At 38.1% G+C, this 20308-nt stretch overlaps 2 protein-coding genes across 4 annotated transcripts in view; both read right to left on the bottom strand.

The window, feature by feature from the left end:
• Positions 1-7012, bottom strand: part of ABAT (4-aminobutyrate aminotransferase) — a 68120-nt gene extending 61108 nt beyond the window's left edge. Inside the window, exons 1-2 of the mRNA XM_075164919.1 lie at positions 6935-7012; positions 337-411 (exon numbers count right to left, since the gene is read on the bottom strand). The gene's annotated coding sequence lies outside the window, so the exon portion shown is untranslated. The remainder of the gene's footprint in view (positions 1-336; positions 412-6934) is intronic.
• A 23-nt stretch (positions 7013-7035) lies between these two features.
• Positions 7036-18853, bottom strand: METTL22 (methyltransferase 22, Kin17 lysine). 3 transcript variants are annotated; one of them, XM_075164924.1, is made up of 12 exons: positions 18779-18853; positions 17499-17585; positions 16857-17206; positions 13921-14271; positions 13491-13531; positions 13261-13405; positions 12708-12779; positions 12042-12095; positions 10730-10810; positions 9622-9724; positions 8638-8806; positions 7036-7118 (listed from the first exon to the last, which is right to left on the bottom strand). In XM_075164924.1, exons 3-12 carry the CDS (start codon positions 16984-16986, stop codon positions 7083-7085), a joined length of 1182 nt encoding a protein of 393 aa, XP_075021025.1. In that variant the 5' UTR covers positions 16987-17206; positions 17499-17585; positions 18779-18853; the 3' UTR covers positions 7036-7082. The 3 variants fall into 3 exon arrangements, with proteins under 3 accessions (XP_075021025.1, XP_075021026.1, XP_075021024.1); XM_075164925.1 differs by lacking the exon at positions 17499-17585 and having other exon boundaries at positions 18779-18842; XM_075164923.1 differs by lacking the exon at positions 18779-18853 and having other exon boundaries at positions 17499-18622.
• Positions 18854-20308: the final 1455 nt, after the last annotated feature.

Genomic DNA, 20308 nt, shown 5'->3' with positions numbered 1-20308 from the left:
TACTAGCACCAAACCGCACTCAAAGACTGGAAAGACATTTTTGGATCATATATTCCTATGATAAACTCTGTCTTCTCTTTCATTTTCCAGATAACTTATTTTCTTTATAATTGGTGTTAGTATTATTTTCATTGCCTGATCAGCTCAAGTCCTAGGCGTATAAACATAAAACAAGACTCTTGTTCTTTCAGAATCATTATTAGTTATAATAAACTGGAGAGAACAAAATCCATCGAATAAAGAGAATTTTTATAGAGTGCAATTTGCTGCCACTATCCCTATGACAAAAGAAAATCCCTCATACAAAGGAAGCAGGAGCTTAGAGAATACACTCACCTTGCTGTAGAAGCTAGGGATGTTTCTTCGCATCTCCTCTTCCCGACACCACTGGGACTGGCTTAGGCGAGCAATCTGTAAACACACACACACACGTATGTAGATACGATGTTACTTCATTTGGGTGCTGGCATTGCTAAAAGAAACTCCCTATGCCATCTGCTGGAAGAAATCCTACTCCGAGGCAACATGCCGTACCAACACATCTGACTGCACTCTGTTGGCAGCCTCAAGAGGCAGCATTTTTCAAGATGAACCTTTACCCTGTTAATGCACCAACCTTCAGCACAGACGCGCAGGACACACAGAAAGTCAGGGTCAGGATGAGCAAAACAAAAGCAGGATCAAGTCTGTAAGAAAACACAAGCCTTTGGACCTATGTCACATGCCAAAGCATATGACAGCCTAGCAGCAAGAAGTAGCTCATTTTCAAATCCTACTACTTGACTTGAACCTCCAAAGACTTCTTTTGTCTCCTTCCATTGTTTTGTTTTAGCTACACACATACACCGTGCTTACCGCTCAGTCTGGTGTAACTCTCTAAGTAACAGTCAGCTCATTAATCAATAATTTATACTTTGTCCTATGAAAACCACTGCATAATCTTCTCTTTAGAGGGTAGGGGAAAGTGAAGAAGGGGCAGGATTTGTAACAGACACAGAAGAATCTGAAAAGAAAGAGCTTCTACCCAGCAGCTGTGGCAGATCCCATTCAGGACTGGAGCCTGATTATTTTTGGTTAATGATAATTAGTTTCTCTCTTTACAATGTCTTCAAATAAATGAAAACAAGTTTCAGAATGCAGGAAGAAATGGAGAATTATTACTTACTCCCTAACTCTGTTCCTTCCACATTTTCTATTTCTTGTCACATGGATCTTAACAAAATTTTCAGTCCCTAACCTTTAGGATTAATCTATAGGAAAGTTCTTTTCTGCCAATTGTATTTTTCAGGTTATGAACACCATAATCACACTCAGGAGATGAATTGCATTTTAAAGACATATTGCTAAGCATTAAGTGAATAATTCTCAATTTACTTTCAGATTAAAAATCTCTACAAGTTTACAAGGCAGGCAGCTATTCTTGACATTTCACAACAAGCAGATACACAGGAATTCAGCATCCACTTTGTAGAAGCAGCCTTTAGCTTCCCGTACCCAACACTCAGCACCAACTCTTTTAAAATCAACAGCAGCATTTGGACGTAACACTTCTGGCAATCTGACTACAGGTAATCGTGGTCTCAGGCACGTGCCTGGGATAAATCAGCTTGCTAAAATGCCACACACTGCCACATGTGTTACGAGTACAGTCTCATATAACTCCAAAGTGGACCCAACTATCCATTGCCATCAAAATAGTTGGTCTGCTCCCTCCTCATACCCCAGCAACAAAACTCTACTGATGGCCTTATAGTGGATCACGGGAGTCTGTTGGATTAGATCTCATTGATCCAATGGAGAAACACACTTGCAATTAGATTTTCTTGGAATCAAAAAATCTGACTCAGATTGCAAAATTGCTATAACCAACACTACGGAAGGGGAAAACACAAAATACACAACTAGAATATTAACTAAGCACTGGGGGTTGAAAGCAGGACTGCTTCTACAGCAGCTACCTATTCTTGTATCAAAATAAAGCATAATACAAAATGATACCATTCACCTGTAGCCCACATGGAGAAAAACATATATCTGCTTCAGTGATCATGGTTCAAATGGTCAGACTGTGATTCAGCTACAGCATAGTAACCCATGAACTTGACTCAGACTCTTAGGGCTCTTCAAAGATGGGCAGCCAAAACTCAGCCCACATAAAAGGCTGCTTCTGAAAACACTTTGCTCAATAGAAGAAACAGGGCATCTGCACAGATGGAATAAAACTGGGGACTTGCTTCCTCATTCTGTCTGCAAGAATCTGTAATTTTATTTCTCCATGAGCATTATAACTTGCACCTTCATCTTTTGACAGGCCAGTACCTCTACATAAAAGGACATTAAAGAAAAAAAATAATGATAAATACTTCATGATCAAGCTTACTTGTATGCATCATCTAGACATTTGAGTTCCTGAATTTCCCCTATTGCTTCCCAGGAGGCCCCCAATTACTTCCTAAGAATTAACCCCCACCCCCCATTACTTTCTAAGAGTTTCCTGTGCTGCTTCCTGGCAATCCCCACACTGCTGCGTAGGGCTGCACCTCCCCACAGTTCCTGGCTTTCCAGGAAAACCCTAACACTACTTTCTAAGATTTCCCTCAAGTTTTGTAGGAATCCCCGTGCCCCTCCAAATCCCTTTGGGTTTCCAGGAATTCCTTGTGCTGCTTTCTAGGACCACTATGGATCGCTCCCCCCCAGTTTCAGGGAATCTTATTTTCTCTCCAGGATCTCTCCCTTTTCTATTTTGTAATTAATATGATTTGCTTGTATAGCACCAGGAAAAGTACAATCATCCGCTTTGCTATTTTTTCCCCTTATGCTATTTAAGACTCTAGCAAGACGTGGGTCTGTGCTTCAGAAACAAGTGTAATGAACGTTCATCAAATCATATAATACTGCAAGGTCATTGTTAATGTGCATTTAAGTCTTTCCAAAATGGACTCTAGTAACTTTCATTGCTGTGAAATAATCAATTTCATAATTTACTTTAAACACATTGTGCTACCCCACTAGAGATAGGCAAGTATTATATTGGTTCCTTAAGGAAAGATGCTGAAGTCCATTGGCTTATTGATCTTGACATGAAAGACAGTAGAAATCTCAAATACACAAATTTCTTCAAGTTTCATGAAGATGTCAACCAGAATGAAAAAACGAAAAAAACAAACAAACCAGAAATGCAACCGCCAGGGACAAAGCCCTTAAAATTCTCTGGTGAAAACGAAAAAGGACTGGAGCTAGTGGTATATGTAGAAGTTCACGAGAACAGCTGAGTCAATGAACAGACAATCTCATGAAATTTATCTGCTATAAAAGTTTGAGATCCAATTTAAGTCCTGATCTTCTAATGAATGAGAAATCCCTACCACACACAAAAAGTTACGTCCACTTCTTCCTAGAATGTTTCCTGAAAAACCAGAACTGCTGGAGGCAGCCTCCTAAAGCTACTGTTAAAAAGTAGGTAATTAAACATCACTTTTTTCCAAGATTATTTCCACAGTAACTTCATCTCTAATACACACGTCTACAAGTCTAGGTGAGAAATGCAGAACTACGTATTCAACCTAAACTGTTACTCTAAAATACAATGTTGTTAAAACAGAAAGGAACAGGGTGTTTAACAAACTGTAAAATGTTTTGACTCAAAGTGTTGTACAGCAGATGGAGCTACAAGTATGGTATATGAATAGCCACCTACACATAAGAACACACACAGATAATAAATATACATAATGCATCCCATCAAGTGATTATCTTAACTTTTCTTTCTACTGCAAAATGACACACAGAAGTTCACTACAAAGCATCTCTCCAAGTTTCACATCAACAAAGACTGAAAAGAAATAATGTAATCAGCTTGCAGTGCTCATTCAAATGTCACATAAAAGTTCAAGTTCTTCTTTTGACCAATATCTACTATTATGTTATCTGTGTTCCTGTTAAAAGAAGATAAAAGCAGGACAGGGATGCCTGCCATCTTCATCTGAAGTGTGGGGACTGAGAAAGGACATGTGTTATTTCACCAGTGACAAAAGTAAAGATCAATTTGTTTCAAACAAGATTCCTCCTGGAAGATCATGTGTCCATTCATTACCACACTTCCCAACAAAACTGTGACGCTCCTCTCCTTTATCAGAAATAAGTGCACTACAAGAGTTCCACAGGTTCCCCTCCACCTCCTCTGCGTTCCTCTCTCCCCAAAACGATCCACCCGGCTGACCAAGCGGACTATGCCAACCAGATTCGGAAGTGTTCCAAGTGCAGAATGCTTTTATTTAGCAGAGGAGAAAGTCAGTTTTCCAAATGAAATCTTTCCAGCCTCAGCTCCAGAGCAGAGTAGAAACATTAATAAATTTTAGATGAAGCATCTACCTTCCCTTCCTTCCCCTTTCACGGAAATAATGGACTTGCAGGAATGGGCGATACTGACTAGAAACATTCACTAACTCCCTTTTTTCCCCTGCTAGCTATGAGGTGATCAAAAAGAAGTATATGAATAGGCCAGCAGAGTTCTTAAGGGTTTTACAATGAAATATGCAAACTCTTTCCCAGTAGCTCACAAGTCCAAGACCATCTAACCTGATGTTGAATCACTTGACTTTTCCGTAAGCTGTATGAATTGAAAGCCTCGTGCAATTTAGACTGGACGGTTGTACACATACTAATATTTTCTCCCCCTCACAATCATATTTTCTCTCCTTTCCATCTGGCTGAAAATCATGGCATATTGTGCCTAACACACAGCAAAAAACCAGGTATAAGACAGGACTGCCAAAAAAATCTAAGAACATTACCTGTTACAATTTTTCAAAATTTATACATCACCACAGGAGCATACTATTTTTTAACTCATGCTTTATTAGGAAAAAATCCTTCTTGGTTACATAAATACAGATAATGTGCTCAAGGCATTATCATTTTAGGCACTAACTTGATTCCCAATCATAGGCTGTATGCTCAAGACTAAACGATTCCCCACTTTTAATCATCTTAATAAACAATGAAGTGCTGAAGGTGTAGATTTGCATGATGAGTTCTGAGAACTACCATGTATGACATTAAAATATGATTAAAGTCAAAACTGAGAAATGGCATCCGTACTTAATATCCTTAAGCAGCAGCGGACAATTCTCTGGCAATACGGGCTATATTATCTCTCATTAACACTGCAAAGCTAAGGCATTGTGAGACTCTTGTGATTCTTGTGTTCTTAAAATTGTTGCCTATTTTTGACTATTCCTTATCATCAGTGATAAGGATCATATCCAAATTTGCAATTTGGCCTTTAGAACTCAGTCACTGAACCCCCAAAACTGTTGTTTCCCTTCAACAGGAAGATTAACTTTGTTTCTTTCGGAGGAAATTCTACTTCAGCTTGCTTCCCAAGCAGCCATGATGTTTGTATTTACTCAACCAAAGATACAAGTATAAAAATCTTTTTCAGATGTTAATTTAAACCAGCTGGTGTAAAATGGCTGAATTCTACATTTAAATGATCTACAGTATCACTCTACCCGGACGAGTTTCTGTTTATCATTCCAAAGACTTTCAGAAGTCCCGTGCAAGTAAAAATCTTCTCTAACTGCACACACTATTTCACATCAGTTCAAATTAATTTCTTGCTACAGCCTTCAAAAAATTACTACTTAAATAAGCAGCTGCATTCAAAACCAGTTGTTTTCAGTTACTCTACCAAAGTTAATAACATTACAAAACAAACAAACAAAAAAAAGAATACTAGTTTGGGAATCTTTGGATTAAAATACAGTTTTGTAACTTTGAAATTCAAATGAGAGTTCCGAGAGAGAAGTTCTGTATTAATCTAGGCAGATACATGCTAACATAATGTAATTTTTACTTTGACTATACTCACAGGAAAAGGCCATCATCATCTAATAACCTTTCACCTCATTAAAGAACACAAAAAAAAATTGTCTTCATATACATACGCAGGTTATGAAGTAACTGACCTAAAACTACTGAACTAAACCAAATGTAAGACAGACTTTCAAGAAGTCAGCCAGATGCTTCTAATGTAATGTATGCACACTCCCACGAGTCACAGGCCGGAACAGCTTTCATCATCGATACTCTCATAACGCTAAGAGTCCAGCAGGCGCAAGAACTTCCATGACAGTGTACATATGGCGAGTGACATAAACATAATAGTACACATAAAATTTATAAAACGTACAAACAGGTTTTTGGTTTCATTAATAACACAGGAGAGATTTGATCAATATGTTGTACTTTAATCCAAAAGTTAAGATACTGAAGGCCCCATTTGAATGGGCAAGACATTCTTGGCCACCTCCTTCTCCCCAGTCTCACACATATACATTGAAGGTAGAATTCCAAACATTTAAAGAGCGGTAGCATATCACTTCATGTGGTACCTTTCCACCCTCAACCTGGCAAAGACAGAATAGCTTAAAATTCCAGCAGGACAATATAGCTCCAAGACCTCTGCAGGGTATTTTTAGAGACTCAAACAAAATTCATCTTGCCTCCTTTCAGTTCAGACAGTAGCCCTAAACTAGAATGATTTAGATAGTCCTTAATTTTCAGTTTGTCCTAAGTTTCATAAACAGACTGCTTAAAAAAAAGTCCATGAAAGACAAGCAGGTCTGCCCAGAACACTGTTTCACAAATGTCCATAGATACAAATAATCTGGAATTGGCACGAGACCAAGAACAGTGTCCATGTTTAGAAAACTAAAAAGGAAAATGCATGACATATGCAAATCAGCCACAAGGAAAAGGTTAAATACCTCTTTGACAGACTCAAAACCCTAAGTCATCAATCCCAAACAGCAAGTCACTGTGTCACTGCCACTGTTCGGCATCCAGCACGTGCTCTGAAGATCAACATTAAACAGTTTTGTAAAAGAAACATCAAAGAAACCATGTCCTAAGTGCCAAAACCAAAACTTACTGAAGTAAAGCAAATCTGCGTAGCAATACTTTCTGAGAACACAGTTCCACCAGGAAAGTGCTTTTCTTGGGATGAAAATCCTTTCTTAATAAAACATCAAAAAAGCCTTTATCCTTAGATAAAGATCTTCTATTTTCTCATGTCCCTGTCACGTTAGCTGTTCAGCAATGATCTTCCACAATTCCTGTAGGAGTGGAAAAAATAGATACAAGTATTTTCTCAGATCAAGAGGCTGCAATTATGAAAAAGTTCAACATGCCCACTTGAAGACAAGTTTTAAGACATACCCTATACCTCCATCTGAGGAGGAGATACTAAATCCATCTATGTAATCTCCTAGAACAACCACCAAATTATCTTTGAGACAGAGCAATAGAATTCATTTCTTCATTCTTGTAGCATGATTTTTAAAAATAAAATATTAGTATCATTCAAATAATCTGTTTTAAAATAATTTCATTGGTCTACATGACCTTCTGCAGTATTTTGACTGATAATCTTGCTTTTCTTCTTAGCCTGTGTTGACAAACGCTTCCAATAATGCTAGTAAAAATACAACTGAAAAAAATACTCAGTTTACTGAGGAATCAAGGTCTCACAAACGCATGTCTTCTACAAACACCCCCCCCCTTCTCAATCTGTTGGACACTGAAGATGAAAAACAGACGACTATTTCTGTAGAATAAATCAGTCTGCTACACAAAAGATTATTAAGCAGACTATCACATACTCTTCACCATGACATCTTGAATTGTGGCAGTATACTTCATGATAAATAGAAAACTTAGGCGTTTTAAAAATGCATATATTTCAAAGACCAGTAGCCTTTTGCAAAAAGGCTAAGGAATGAGTTCACACATTTAGGTATAATCCACGTTACATTTATATACTTCTAAAACTTGTTTTGAAGTTTTGCATGCATGATTTATGCCTGAAGGTATCAGCATTAAGTAAAATAATTCAATCTCATGAAGTAACTGTGGCCCCTGTAATCTTACTACACATACATACTGCAGAAGACACAGCAATAGTATGTTGACTATAGGAACATAATTTCTTGGATTTGCAATCCAGTACAATATTTTCAAGTTCTCTAAAAAGATCTGTTAAATTGTGTTATTCTAGAAGCTAGCAAGCTATTAGCTACCCTGCATAATATTCGTAAGAACAGACAATTGGAAAAAAAAATAGAGAAAGAGATCCGTAAGTACTTGGGAGGTAATTAGATAACTACAAATATTATATCTGACATGTTTCTGAAATACAGAAGTTCACAGCTAATCAACTTCTTCATAGATATTAGAACATTATTTCCTGAACCCTGAACTAGGAAAGGCGTTACTAAAACTATGAAATGAAAGCTCTTCTAGAAGCAAATTAATGAGAAGAGATATTGGTCCCATTTTCTAGTCAATCGCAAAAATTGTATTTTTGTAATGGAGGTTGTTTCTTAACCTTTGAGGAAATGAGTGCAATCTAAGCCACTGTACTGCTGGTGATAGAAGAGGGTATGTTATGTCAATCTGGTATAGATTATGTAAGCACAAGCAAGAATAATTTTAAAACAACAAAAAGCTAAATGGAAATAAATGAAAAGGTAATGTTTATTCTGCTATACTTACTTCATGTTAAGTGAACAGTTGAAAACAAATTTGAGATGATTAGCCCAACACATTACATTTATTTTAATAAACGCCACTTACCAACTGCTCAATTCGTTCATAAACGAGAAACTGGCAGAAATCAAGCTTAATGGGCTCCACAGTATATTTCATTTTTCCATCTTGGAGGTTCTCCAAATCATTTAGAGTATTTCTAAAATGACTGTAGGCTTCACATGTAACATCCATATGTCTTAAAGTGAAGTTCAGCCTAGCAAGAGAATATTTCATTTAAAATGTCTGTCCTATACTGGCATCTTAAATAACTACGTAACTTTCCTCAGCTAATGGAAAATGTTTGTCTTCTCAGTGTAATTAACTAACTTCGAAAGCCAAAAAAAAGTAACCGTCCCGCTATTCCTGAAAAGCGGACAAGACCTATGTTAGCATCAGTACACAATAACTCTTGGATGAATCCTTCCATTGATTTTAAAGCATTTGCCACAACAGAATCACTGGCTTGGCTTCCTGGACAAACACTTGGCAACAAATAATGTGAATAGCTATTGCTTACATATCTCCAGAGATTTAAGCAAAGCCTATTTATATATTAGTTTGTGAATGGACTGCAACACATGACTACTTAAAAACATTGAATGCTTCCTTGAAAGAAAACACAAGAGAAATTGTTATAGAGGTACTCAAGCTGGGAAACATATATACTAATTCTAAGTCCCTTCATTCCACTCTATGACCTCAAAAATATATATAGCAAATGTTGTCAGCCATTATAGAATACATCAGTCTAGCCACCTATTTATCCTTTTCTGCACAGAGGTTATCTCATGCGAGACAAAGGCAGGACAAGAAAAGCCGAACACTTGTGGGAAGTCAAATTCTGAACTGATAAAAATTAAGCACATACAAAAAAACAAATGCTTGTCCTGAGCATATACTGCAGCCTGTGATCAACTAATACAATGAAAATCAGAAGGCAACCTTCAATCAAATCAGATGTCTCTTCCAAATAAAGAAAGCACGTAAAGTTTTTAGTGCTTTTTATTTTAAGTTCTTGGTAATACTCACCTCTTTTCTAATGCTAGGTAAACCGTGCAAGAATTTCTCAAGTTTTGTGTGATTCTATACAGCGTTCTGAACAAGGCATTTGTCAGGTCATCATCATAGAACACTACAAAAAAAAGATTAAGAGCATAAAATACGTATGTTTAAGTGTATTATTTACTTAAGTCTCAGGTATGAAACAACAACAGGCCTTAGTTTGATTATTCTAATCAAACAAGTCACTATTTTAACTAAATCCCAAAGTATATTTTTAATGGCAACAACTGACCCTTTAACAGCATCCACTGCTGCTATTTATGTTAGGCTTTCTTTAAGATTTCTCTCGTACCAATGGGAATCACTTCTGTCAGACAACTTACAAAACTTTAACAAGATTTCTCTCAGCCTGGAAATACCTTACTGCAAAACTAAAAAAGACAGAATATTACAACATATAGGGCCTAATTTCTTACAAAAATACAAAAAAGGCAGTAATTAATAAACCATTTTAACCATATCCCCTTGGAAAGCAGTCTTGCAACACCTTTCAATATCATAACGAAAAACAATCCTCCTTTATTTATAGATCAAAACAATGGTTTTCCTATACAGATAAGCTAGCCTGTCATTTTTCAGTTTTTCACTTGCTAGCAAGAAAAAGAGCAGAAAAAAAAGACAGAGATATCCAAAGGCATAGACTCTATGGGCAAGTGCAGCATCTGAAATTGTTTTTCACATTATAGAATATATTAGTCTAACCACCTATATATCATTATTTGCATAGAGGTTATCTGATGCAAGACAAAGGTAGGACAACAAAATTCTTCTGAAAGTCAAATTCATCACTTACTTGTGATTATGTTCTTTGAGTAATTTATTTAGTCACAAATAATTAGCACACCAAAGGAAAGAAAAAGCTAATAGTTTTCAACATCTGTTCTCCTATTGCTAATTCAGAATGTAAATACAATTGTTTTTAAAAAAATACAGGCAGGAACACTTAAGGCAGATCTTTGACAAATTAGGTAAGGATCTGACCTATTAGGTTTTAAAAGCAAACTAGGTATATTTAAATTATTACTCATAATGCTCAAGTGTTTGATTTAAAAGCTTACTGTTTATATTTTCCTACCATCAGCTGCCATTATCACAGTACAGTGGTCATGCAAATCAGCAATCTCTCCTTCAGACCAGCTATAAGGAGCTTCAGGATCTGTAACAAAGAATATGGCTTTGGTGTATATGATTAAATGTCTCAAATGATTGACAGCTGGAAAAAAGAAACTTCTTAACTCCTGTGGTCATCAGCTACTCCATAAATGGAGCATCGCACTGAAGGTAAATCAAAACCTCCCTCTATTCATTCTCTGAAGTTCCCTGCAGTCCTTTGCTTTCTCTGCGTTACGTCCAATCTTTCCAAGGCTGACTGGCAAGAATAAGTTTTCTTTGACTTTAGAATTTACAACCAATTAACTACCCTGTAGCGAGATCACAGATTTAACTATATTAAAATAAATAATCCTTTAAATGAAAAAACAAATGAATCTTCGTATAAGTTTTGATTAAGCTTCCTACTTCATCATGCTTTTTAAATTTAGACTTTGTTAAAATATAGAAACTTTCTCTGAAAGTCTGAAAAACATAAAGCCTTTTCAACTGGCAGTATCAAATATTTTCATTAACCAGAATTTTTTGAGGTCCAAGAGAGGCTTTTGAATGTGTAAAGGCTGTTTCCACTTGCTTAAATAGTTGTTCTATTTTTTAGAAGCATTACATCAAATCCAACTGATGATATAAAAAAAAAAAATCTATAAAGTAGGCTTCATATAACCTAGTGCTACAGTTTTGTGTTGACCTTGCAATCACTAGAAAGTTTTAGTGATCTGCTTTACTACCATTAATTGCACTTGAAATGTTACTCAAGGTAGTTGCCTTTATCGTGCTAAAAGCAGCAGAACACATTCCCTTGGCAAATATTTAAAATATAACACGTTCACCGCTACATTTGGAACAAGTATTTATGCATCTTCAATCACCACCTACCCTCCCCACCACCTTTTATAGTTTTATATTTATGCAGTCATAAGCAACACAATACCATCACATCAAAATCTGGATTACAGTAACTCAAATCCATGTCATTGTGCCTGGATTCCATTATCACCACATAACAGACATCTTGTTTGCACCTCTGGATTTTGACCTAAGTAAAGGACAGCCATCACTTGTCTATTCTCAACCTATCAGTAAACCCCTCCTTACTCATTCACGTGGCAATGATTCACCCAAAGACAATCGTGTACTTTCAACTATTTTTCCAAAGGCAGATGTGCTGGAGGACTTACGTCATAAACAACGGAATAACCTTTTCTTTATGGCTCTGAAGGGAAAAAAAAACAAAACACCAAACCCTGTCTGAAAGGACCCAGGTTATCACCACCTACCAGTGCAGAATTCATCTTTCAGCCAGTCCAGTTCTTTTACTTTAATTTCCCCTCCTGTGGGTGAAGAAAGATCACATCAATCACAAATGGCATTTCAGACAGTACCTAAACAAAAGTAAGGAGTCAAAATCTGTACTGAAACAAGTGATGAAGATCTATTATGAGGACACAGGAAACAAGTGAAGTCGAACATCAAATCATTTACTGTACAAAACCAGCTACCCACTCACAAAAGAACAGGATGAACTTAAGGGTCAGAAAGACAACCTATGTTCTCTCTTACATGTCTCACCTGCAAAATACTTCTCATTTCCAGAGTTCTACCTCTGTCATTTACACTCTGTTTATGTGACCCTTGGCACTTGGATATCTGTGATCCTCCCAACTACCTCAGTGAAACTCGCACAATGACTGTTTAGGAACTACAGCTGGTCTTAAATGATGACCAGAGAAAGAATAAGTATTTTGTTCTTCTCAAAAGGAAGCTGTGCCATTATGGACCACATATAGGTATCTTACATCTTTCTCTTTAAATGAGTCACTTTCAACCAAGACAAAAATTTAATTTTACTTGTGAATATGCTAGGTAGTCAATGACTGTGCTGTTTAATCCCCAAGTAGTTCATATATAGACAGTTGCACAAACACTGACTGTATAGCACTTACTTCCCGGCTCCATCAGGTGTTTGTTTAATGCAACATTTTGCTCACACATGGCCAGAAGATCTTCACCAACATCTGGAAAAAAGTGATAATGATATTCAAAACAAGAATATTTTGCATGGGCTGTGCATGCCCCTGACCTCTCAGACTAATACTCTTAAATTTCTCTCAAACTGACGAGATTAAGGAAAGTCCAGAGCAACTTTATCCACTGATGATTGCTTCCCTAATATCCTTCTTGCTTTTGTTTTTCAGTACTAAGCTCTGAGCTACCCTTGAAGAAAGAAGTTAGATCCCTATACTCCCATTTTAATCTAGGCACACTATCTTGAGTTCACAGCAATGTATCTTGCTTTTAAACTCCTGTGCTTAAAAGTAGTACTGCTTTTTCAATCTGTTGAGAAAGTTCTTGTTATTTTTCAATAAACAACACAACTTTATACATATTAATAAAAATTATTAACTAAAACTGAAGAGATGAGTATAAAAATGCCAGGATAAAAGCACTGCTTCGTGAAGTTTCATGAAAATACTTAACTGAAAATAACTGCTTTACCTGTGCAATAAACTCTCTTGGCAACTGTTCCCATGATAATGCTTGTCATTCCCGTGCCACCTCCAAGCTCTAGCACCGAGCAACACCTGAATGTATCCCGTTCAAACAGAATGTAATCAGCAAGAAGAAAGGCTGCACGCCAGACCTGTGTGTAAAAGCAGCAGTTAAAAGTAAGTAAATTCTGAAGCACAACCCATGAACAGCAAGATACTACAAGGCAGAATACATACTTGTTTACCGACATCTTCTAAGGGGGTTGCCATAGTATGTTCTGTGAAAATGAAAGTAGAGTAGAAATAATTATCTCAAAATGTTGTTCAAATCAAGTTCCATAGTGGCAAATTTGAAAATCAAGTCATGCTTCCTATTCAAATATAGAACTAAACACTCTTCATTCTATATAATAATAATAGATAATGCCGAGACCCCCACTCTTAACTAAGGAGCACCGAGTTTCCCATTGCCCAAATCACTTCTGGAGAAAAATGGTAAATTTTTAAAATATTTACAATATCACAGTATTATGTTTGTGTTATTATCTCCTTTCACTTAACAACTGCTGTTCCATTTCTAAAGAAAACCTGTTTTTCGTTTTACACAAACATATTTACTCCATTTCTCCTTGACTGTAAGCCTATTTTAACATCCTTGACTGTTTACCTATTTTAACAACATCACTGCAAGTGCATTCTTGTTCTTCATCTTCAAAAGCATCTTCTTTCCCTTTCATCAGAATTACAGGATACACTCTGTCCCTCAAAAGATCCTCCGCTTCTAAATCGGAGGCACTTCGAGGTCTTCTGACCACTTCCAAATCTCCGTCATCATCTAGCAGAGCTTCTACTCCTTCACTATTCAATGCTCTTTCATTTTTTAGAGTATTCCTGTCCTTGTCACACAGTTCATCTCCACTTCTGTACTGGTGTTCTCCTTCTGTTGTAGCTTCTCTCACATGTTTCTCAGATGCCAAATCTTCTGTGTTCCGAAGAAGTTTGAAGCATGACAAGAATACTGTAAAAACACAGAGGAGCGGGAAAAGCTAAACACCAGGTAAGAACAGAAATTATGTGCAACTTCCACATGCATGAAATTTTGGTATGCGTTTCACATATTAAAAATCTAGAGGATAAAAAAATCATACTTGAAAATTTGAAATATAGTTAAATTTGCTACGAAGAAATATTTCTGTTATTAAGTTCTGTCAGTGGAAATAAATGAAGCACTTTAAGAGTCTACTGGCTGACTCAGTATCTACTCAGTCACAACGCACACCTTCATCTGACTTAGTAACACTTATTTTAACAATTGGCAGAAGGGATGGTTTCTTACACCCAAAAGATCTTCCGTTGAGACAAGCTCAAACCAAGCTGAAAGAATTAATACAAGTTGGAATTTGTTTCTTTTGGTTAAGATTTAATTCCTACTTTATAAGAAACAAACATGTTCTAGCAAAAAGCAAGTAGAATTTTTTTTATTGTTTTAGAAGTCTTTAGGAATTCAAGCACTTCAAGCCTTGAAATCAGCTTAGTATGAGAGAGCAGAAATAAGCTCACAGGAGACAGCTTGCCAAAGTTGGACATGCTGACACTTTTTTTTTTTTAAAGTCTTCAAACTGAATCTTTGACAAGATTAAATGAGTAAGGCCATTGTTCTCAATAAACCAATTAATTAAAAACCTTTTGCAACTACCATCCAGTGACATCAGCACCTATTAAAAATTTTAAGTTATCCAAACATGGACCTTGCAATTTTAATTATAGGAATCTGTATTGTCTGAGTACAACACAAGAGGAAGAACAAACATTTGTCCTTCCATCTACAGTCGATCTCAGCTGTACAGCAGTGCTTATGCACTGTGCCTGACTGAACGGGTCAGTCTGGGAACACAGAATCATGGAATTCGATTCACCTACTCTGGTAGGAAATCAGTGTTTGTAGACATCTTAGGCTGGGTACTATTATTCCAAAATCACACAGTATGTGTTGAGACTTGAGAAAAAGATAGCCAAGAATACGACTAGTGAAGAAGGTCAATACCAGCAAGATTCTAAGAAGAATGTCTTAGAATTATGTTCATTCTCACCAAAGGGGAAGAGATAAAAAGCTTGCCACCACTGGTTTCAACAATTTCAGTTTATGGAGTTCTATCCCAGTTTCTTTAGAAAGCAAGATATTCAAAGTTGGTCTGTAACCTGAGAGAAGTCCTTCTCCAGAGAGACCATTTTCAGCTAGATCTAATAAAATCTTCATTGCCTATCCCAGCATGAGAAATTTTTTAAGTCATCTACTGTTTGCCTGACAACCAGATTAAAGTGATTTGAATATTTAACAAATTAGAGGATGGTATCAATTAATGAAATGTTTTTGTTCTCCAAGTCCATTCTGATCCTCTGCATGTTCTATAGCATTTCAAAAGGTGTAAGGTAAAACTGACCCAAAGCAGCAGAGACTAAATCCCCATGAGGTTCCCTAAAAAACAGCAAAGTGACAGTGGCAGATTGTCGTTGTATTTATTAGAGTAAAAGCTATTATACTACAATCCAATTCTTGTCTTAATAAATAAAGGAATTTCCCAGACCAAGTACATTCAGAGTAGGTGGCACATGCTGTCATTTCATTCTGTTGAAAGGTTCTTTGCAAAGAAAGAAATCACAGCAAACAAATGTTGAACAGCATGAAGACACACCACAGCATTAATCACCTGTTTTTGACCTGATCAGGGTCAAAATTATTTTCCACTTCTTTGTCAAGCTACTTCTATCATTTTTACATTGTCATATGCTAGAACAGCTGCAAAAGTTATTCTTTTTATGTCACAACTGGGTTTGAAAAAACAATTAACACTCCTGTCACAGCAGGAACTGTACTTTTCTACAGAACATTTTATCAGCAGCTTCAAGGTCAGTTTCCTTGACAACTTTACAGAAACCTACAAGGTGGCAATCAGTCAGAGGCATCTGCCAATTCATTTCCACTACCGCCTTGACTCTTCAAATTATCTAAGTCAGTCAAAACCATTGCTATTCTGAGCAATGCTATTCTGAATTGTTGCCAATTCTTTTAAAACAAAAAAAACACAAACAAAGCTGTTAGGCTCCTCTGGAATAGATCGTAAATCATCACAAAAAGATTTTATAAAAATTCATAAATTAATTACTGATAATTTTTATTTTAAACTTAAGTTATACTATTTAAACCCCCCAGCTTCTCAACTTTTGTCTGCATGCCAGAAACATCCCAACTTTTTAACATGATCCCCAAAGTGCTCTATTGAGATTATAGACAAATGAACAAATAAATAAATAAAGTTAAACCGGCAAGCAAGTTAATTTGGTTACTTCTCAGAAAGTCATTTAAGATTTCTTTTTTAAGATAGGCTGCCTACAAATTCTACATTAAGAGTTTTAATTTCTGTAGTTAATTTCATAAGGAGAATCCAGCTAGACTTCTTCCTAAAGACTGAGTAGGAAGTGATTCTGCTTCTAACTGGAATTAAATATGTAATAATTAATATCAACCATTCAAAGAAGGATTCAGACATTACAAAGATACAAATACACTTAAAATATAGCTCCGTCAATCTAAACATACATTACCTGGTTGTCCAACTGCATTCAATCGTACCATAAGGTGCCTTTTGTTTGGACAGTGTAAGTGAACATCAGAAAGTACAGTGTCACTTTTAAATGTGGGGTTATCCATCTCCTTCTCTGTTACATCTACCATGATGTGCTGGTGAGAGGAACATTACAGTACCCAAATAGTCCACTATGAAGTGCTGTCACAAAGTGATACGATACTCTTCTATTAACAGGCATCAAGTAACAGTTTTGCTCAGCAAAATAACCTCATGACATAGTTTCTGAGAAGACCTCAGGCAAGATGTGACCATGCAAGCTCCATCATGCTCCAATAAGCCAGAAAGTTGCGCATCGGGATATTCAACCTAAAACCAAACACAGACAGCTTTGAGTGACATCCTGATACTGTTTGAACATTGCTCCAGCAATATTTTAGAAGATAAAAATCAGATTACACTGTCCAATAAAACTGCAATGCTCCAATGCTCTCTTTTACAATGCTCCAGAGAATCATCAAATACATAACTGCTAGTAGCTCACTGGGAGACATCGCACATTTTAGGAAGAGCTACTAATTAGCTTGTGTTAAAAACACACACATCCCCTCCCCCTCCCCCCCGAAAAAAGACAGATGTTATTGTGAACGCACAGACTTACAATGCTAAATCAAGGTCTTCAAAGGAACATACGGCCTTGTGTGCACAACTTCACCATTTTAAGGGATCTTGTTCTCCATAGGAATCTCTGAATTTTCTCAGAAATGGACATAATTACCGAATGTATTATCATAGGTTAGTCCCCCAAATTTTGTAAAAGGAGTATCTGCCCTTCCTGGAGAAAATTCAGCTCCTTTTATACGTCTGCACTAACTGGGCAGTTAACGTCTCCTGTCTTTGGTGCCCTTTATTCTTCCTCAGAAAAAAAAATATAAACACCTGAAATCATCCTCATTACCTAATGTCCAAGGCTGAGTTGTCTCTCTGTCCTAAGGCACAAACAAATGAATTACCTCTTATGAACAGAAAAATAAAGAGGACATTTATTTCCCTATGCTCTACAAGACTTGACATCTTGTGAAGGGTATGTGAAACACTGATGAACCACAGAAAACAAAATTTATGTCTTTAAAAACTGAGATGAGAAGCTTAGATCACACACACACACAAACCACCAAGCATTGTGTGAATGATTTAGTTAACAAAGACACCCAGGTCTCACCAGCTACGAGCACCCCTGATACATCTTACATAAAAACTGTTGATGCCATCTCCTACATTGCCATTAACATCTTGAAAGATTAAGCTGAATCTTCTATTATCTGCTTGTGCTTGAGCAAGATCATAAAAATATAGGCTTAAAATGCTTCAAGTTATACAGGTAGCCTTCATAACTTTAGTTACCAAGTTCTATTAACTTTTGCAAAACCTAATCCAGCCTCCAAACCTGCCCTTTGCAGCAGAAATCCGTGCACAAGCTACCTCCAAACTTGGTGCAAAGCAACAAAACGCAGTTTCTCCACCACCTGCGGAGACAGGAGACAAGCCAACGCAGCGCTATGAGGGAAACGCCGGGCGCCGTTTCGCGGTCAGGGCACAGCCCGAAGCCTCGAGTTTCGGCCTGCCCGGCGCAGCGCCCGCAGCCAGAGCCCACTGCTCCCGAGGAGCCACCGCCTCCCGCTCGGGTTAGCGCCAGCGCAGCCGCAGGCAGGCCCCCGCCGTGCCAACGCCGACGGGCTTCCAAACGAAGCCGCCCCCTCCTCCTCCCCGGGGCCGGCCGGCCGCAGTCCCTCAGCCCCCAGGCCGGGAAGGCCGCGCCGCGGGGCGGGCGGAGCGGCTCCGCAGGAAGGGGGGGCTGCGGGAGCGGAGCGCGCGGGCACGAAGGCGCCAAGGCGAGCGCGTCCCCCCGGCGGAGCGGCCCCGCCTCTCCCGTGCCCCCACCTGCCGCCGCGCAGCGCCTCCCGCCGCCATTTCGGAGGCGACGGCCCCTTCCGGCGCGCGGCTGACGCCGCGCCCGCGCCCTGCGCCCCGGCAGCCCCCGCGGTGCCCGCGCTGAGGGACGGGCGGCCGGCGCTGCCCGCGGGCGCGGCGGTTCCTCACGGAGCGGCTTCTAAAGCGCCAGCACTGCTGCAGGAGGCTCAGGGAAGAAGAAAACCGAACAAACGAACCCTGAGAAATGTGTGCCTCAGGGAAAATCTGACTCCTTAGGAACAGATAAGACAACAGAGCTGATTCTAAGACGACAGGAATAACCAGGTGAATTAATATACCACCACATATTTGATCTTGTACCGTGCAGTAGTATGTCCCTGACAGCTCACGACATCTTTCCAGTACGTACTGGACTGTCTCTTTGCTTGTCGTCTTTCATTGTATGTCTACCAGACAGAAGCACGTTCTGTGCTTTCATTAGGTCAGTAAAAACAAAAAATAAAACAAAAAGCAAACTGAAGGATGTCAGGAAGAAAAAATGTATCAGCCCTCATCATTTTAACCCTACTGTACTGGGGCTGCTGAAAGGACATATGCTGAACTACTTTTCACTTCACCTTGTTTGCTGGTATGCAAAGTACTTGAGACAAGTTCCTTAAGCCATCAAGCAGCACGGAGAAATGTCAGGCAACACAGCAAATAAAAGGACTGTTGGTCTAGATGATAAATCAGTGAAGAATTTTGCTCTGCTCTCCAAGCATGGCACCTCAGTGTTGGTCACCAGGTTGAAAATTTCTAAATAACTGCCTGAAGTTGAAAAGTGCATGAGAGGAATAACTGAAAAAATAATTTAAAAGGGCAGCTGCAGCTATCGGCTTTTTTGTCTCCACATCTCCTGAATATCCATTGGTCCTTCCCAGGGGAAGCTAAGAATCATACTGCCTTACCAGCAGGAAAACTGAATTACAAAGCACTAACATTAGCAGCACAGAGCTAAAAGCCATGGTGATTTATTTTTCATTAACTATTTTGTGGTTGTTTATCAGCTGCATTTACACTCATTCACTATAGCATTTTTCTCCATGGGCTTTTTCAGAACAGTAATTTGCATGCCTTTGACATCACCCCATCATGACTTCTCACGACCAACACAAGCTGATTTGCACAGAAATTTTTCTGAGAGGCATGTATGTAATGTCTCAGGTGATTCTTAGAACAATGTCAACCCACTGACTATGATTGCAAACACCAAAAAATCTCTCTTTAGTCAGGGGAAAAGGAGCAAAATTAAGGTAAATGAAAAGCCCTCCTTCACTCCCAAGCACATCAAATCCACAAAATACAAAAGCCACTCTGACTCTTCAGCAGCAATCAGGGATCATCAATTGTCTTTTAAATCAGTATCTCTACACTAGATTACAGTGAAGAACTGCAGAAAAATATTTTATATTTACGTGCTCTATATCAAATGCTCTCTTAAAATTTTAGCAAAGACTTTTACATTGATCAATGCTCCAGAAAGAGAAAGTTCCATCCATC

The sequence above is a fragment of the Calonectris borealis genome, chromosome 16 (genome assembly GCF_964195595.1).
Source record: "Calonectris borealis chromosome 16, bCalBor7.hap1.2, whole genome shotgun sequence".
NCBI classification, from domain to species: domain Eukaryota; kingdom Metazoa; phylum Chordata; class Aves; order Procellariiformes; family Procellariidae; genus Calonectris; species Calonectris borealis.
Note: the sequence above shows the minus strand (reverse complement) of the source record. Positions and strands in the feature narration are given on the sequence as shown.